Here is a 2,197-nt window from a genome sequence, read left to right as displayed (position 1 = left end):
TTTTTTTTTTTGAGACAGTCTTAGGCTGAAGTGCAGTGGCACGATCTCAGCTGACGGATTGGCTGCAACCTCCGCCTCCCAGGTTCAGGTGGTTCTCCTGGCCCAGCCTCCCAAGTAGCTGTGAATAGAGGTGTGTGCCACCATGCCTGGCTAATTTTTGTATTTTTAGTGGAGACAGCATTTTCCTATGTTGGCCAGGCTGGTCTCCAACTCCAGACCTTGAGTGATCCGCCCACCTTGGCCTCCCGAAGTGCTGGGGTTACAGGCATGAGCCACCACGCCCGGTCCCTGAAAAATTTTTTTGATATCTTTTTTTTCTGTTAGGTCAGACTTCTTCAAAGTAGTATGCCATATCTTAATATCAAGTGATACAATTTAAAACTTGACTAATCTCAGCTTTGTAAATATCCCTTATACCTTTATTGTAGACATTAGAGTACTAATAAAAATTTGAATCATATTTGCTCTTTCTGTGACTGGCAGTTTTTTATGAATATTGCTTTTTCTCTTATTTGACAAAAACTATGAGGGATTTTGAGAGAAGTGTTGGGAATTATTCTGTGGACTTATTCTTGCATGGAATTTGACATTTTTAACTTGGCTAAACTTCCAAAGGTCTTTGTACTTAGTGCAGTGACCTGCCACGTAATGAGGACGTTTACTTCTTTTTCAGATTATTTTTGACGAAAAAACTTAAAGAAGTAACAGATAAAAAGAAAATCAATCTCTTGAAAAACATAGATGAAAAACTCACAGAAGCAGCCAGAGAATTGGGGTACTCGCTTGAACAGAGAACCATGAAGATGAAACAGAGAGATAAGAAAGTATGACTTCAGCCTGTTGGTCTCTGTTTTGTTATAGTGGATTTTTTTCCCCTCTCGATTCCTTCCCATCTCTACTTTCCCCTTCTCTTCCTAGCCCTGTCTTAAGAACTGGATGCTGTCCCTCAGGGGTGCTAGGAGGCTGGCACTGAAATGGGGGTCAGATGGCTCCTTTGGGTTGGCACACTGAATTGCACAACTGGTGATAACACTGCTGTGGTATGCCAGTATTTACCACTCTTTTGATCTTTTACCACTCTTTTAATCTTGTTTATCAGTTAATCACTTCATAAAGTTAAGTGAAAGCTGCTTTGTACCTAATGAAATTTACATACATTTTCTCCAGTAAACGTGTTATATAAGCAGTGCTTCTTTCTTTTTCCTTATTAATCCTATCATTTCCTTTTGCGTCTCTCCTAATGCCTGTAGTGTGAGGGGAGTATTTTGTAAAGGAGCAAATACTTCTTAGTGTTGGATTCTTTTGGTTTTTCAGCTATAGATTTCAGAGTAAGTTAATGACAAGCTGGAAGATTTCTGGTTTGGAGTAAATGAGAATTCTATAGGAGTTTGGTCTTACGGCCTCTGGTGAAGAAAAACATTTGTCACTGGAATGAGGGCTCCCAAGTCTCCTCTAGCCTCTCACCGTTTGTCTGCCCTTGCTGGTTCATCTGAATGTTCTAAGCTAAATGGAGAACTTGTTATTCCTTAATAAACTAGCACTGGTAATGTAGTACCTTAGTGTACTTAGGTTTTAAATCCTACTTCAGTTCCTTCTCTGATCTTGATTCAGCTGCAAGGGTGATATTCTGATAAGCTCTAGGCACTCTTTAGTCCTATAGACTGAAAGTTTCTTAAAACGTACATTTTAATGAAACCCATTACAACATGGCATTTTCAAAAAAGGTTTTATATTGCTCTTCACCTTTCTAGTTATCATAGGAAGCTTCTCCCACTTTGTGACTGAGAGGAAGGGTAGTTGTAACCTAGTTAATGTATTCCTAATTTGTTTTGACTGAAGTCTGAGCATCCATACACATAATAGCTGTTAGCAAATTATTTAATCAGTCTTTTTTTATTTTTTTACCACAAGCTATACTTTATTTCAGAGGAGATTTTCTTAATTCTTCTCCATAAATAAGATATGATTGAGTTTGAAATTTCTTAGATATTTTTGTCCTAGACCCCTCCCCCATAAAGTTTCATTTTAGTATTTGTTTTTTATACAAAACAGCTGGTAAAAACAAAGACAAAAAAGAACTTACAAGACAATCATGTTTTTAATCCTCCCCTGTTGATGATTATGCTTTCAAACCCTTTTCTGTTATATGTAAGGTTGTTCTTTTATTGTTTTTGTGAGCTCTTCATTGAATTCATAT

At 37.6% G+C, this 2,197-nt stretch overlaps 1 protein-coding gene across 1 annotated transcript in view; it reads left to right on the top strand.

Moving 5' to 3' along the window:
• LOC105530315 (chromosome unknown open reading frame, human C4orf27) overlaps positions 1–2,197 on the top strand; it is a 40,604-nt gene that overhangs the window by 21,479 nt on the left and 16,928 nt on the right. The window contains exon 5 of the mRNA XM_011967812.1: positions 674–824. Coding sequence (XP_011823202.1) covers positions 674–824 — 151 coding nt within the window. The remainder of the gene's footprint in view (positions 1–673; positions 825–2,197) is intronic.

The sequence above is a fragment of the Mandrillus leucophaeus genome, unplaced genomic scaffold (genome assembly GCF_000951045.1).
Source record: "Mandrillus leucophaeus isolate KB7577 unplaced genomic scaffold, Mleu.le_1.0 Scaffold81, whole genome shotgun sequence".
In the NCBI taxonomy this organism is placed as follows: Eukaryota; Metazoa; Chordata; class Mammalia; order Primates; family Cercopithecidae; genus Mandrillus; species Mandrillus leucophaeus.
This window is presented reverse-complemented; position numbering and strand designations above follow the sequence as displayed.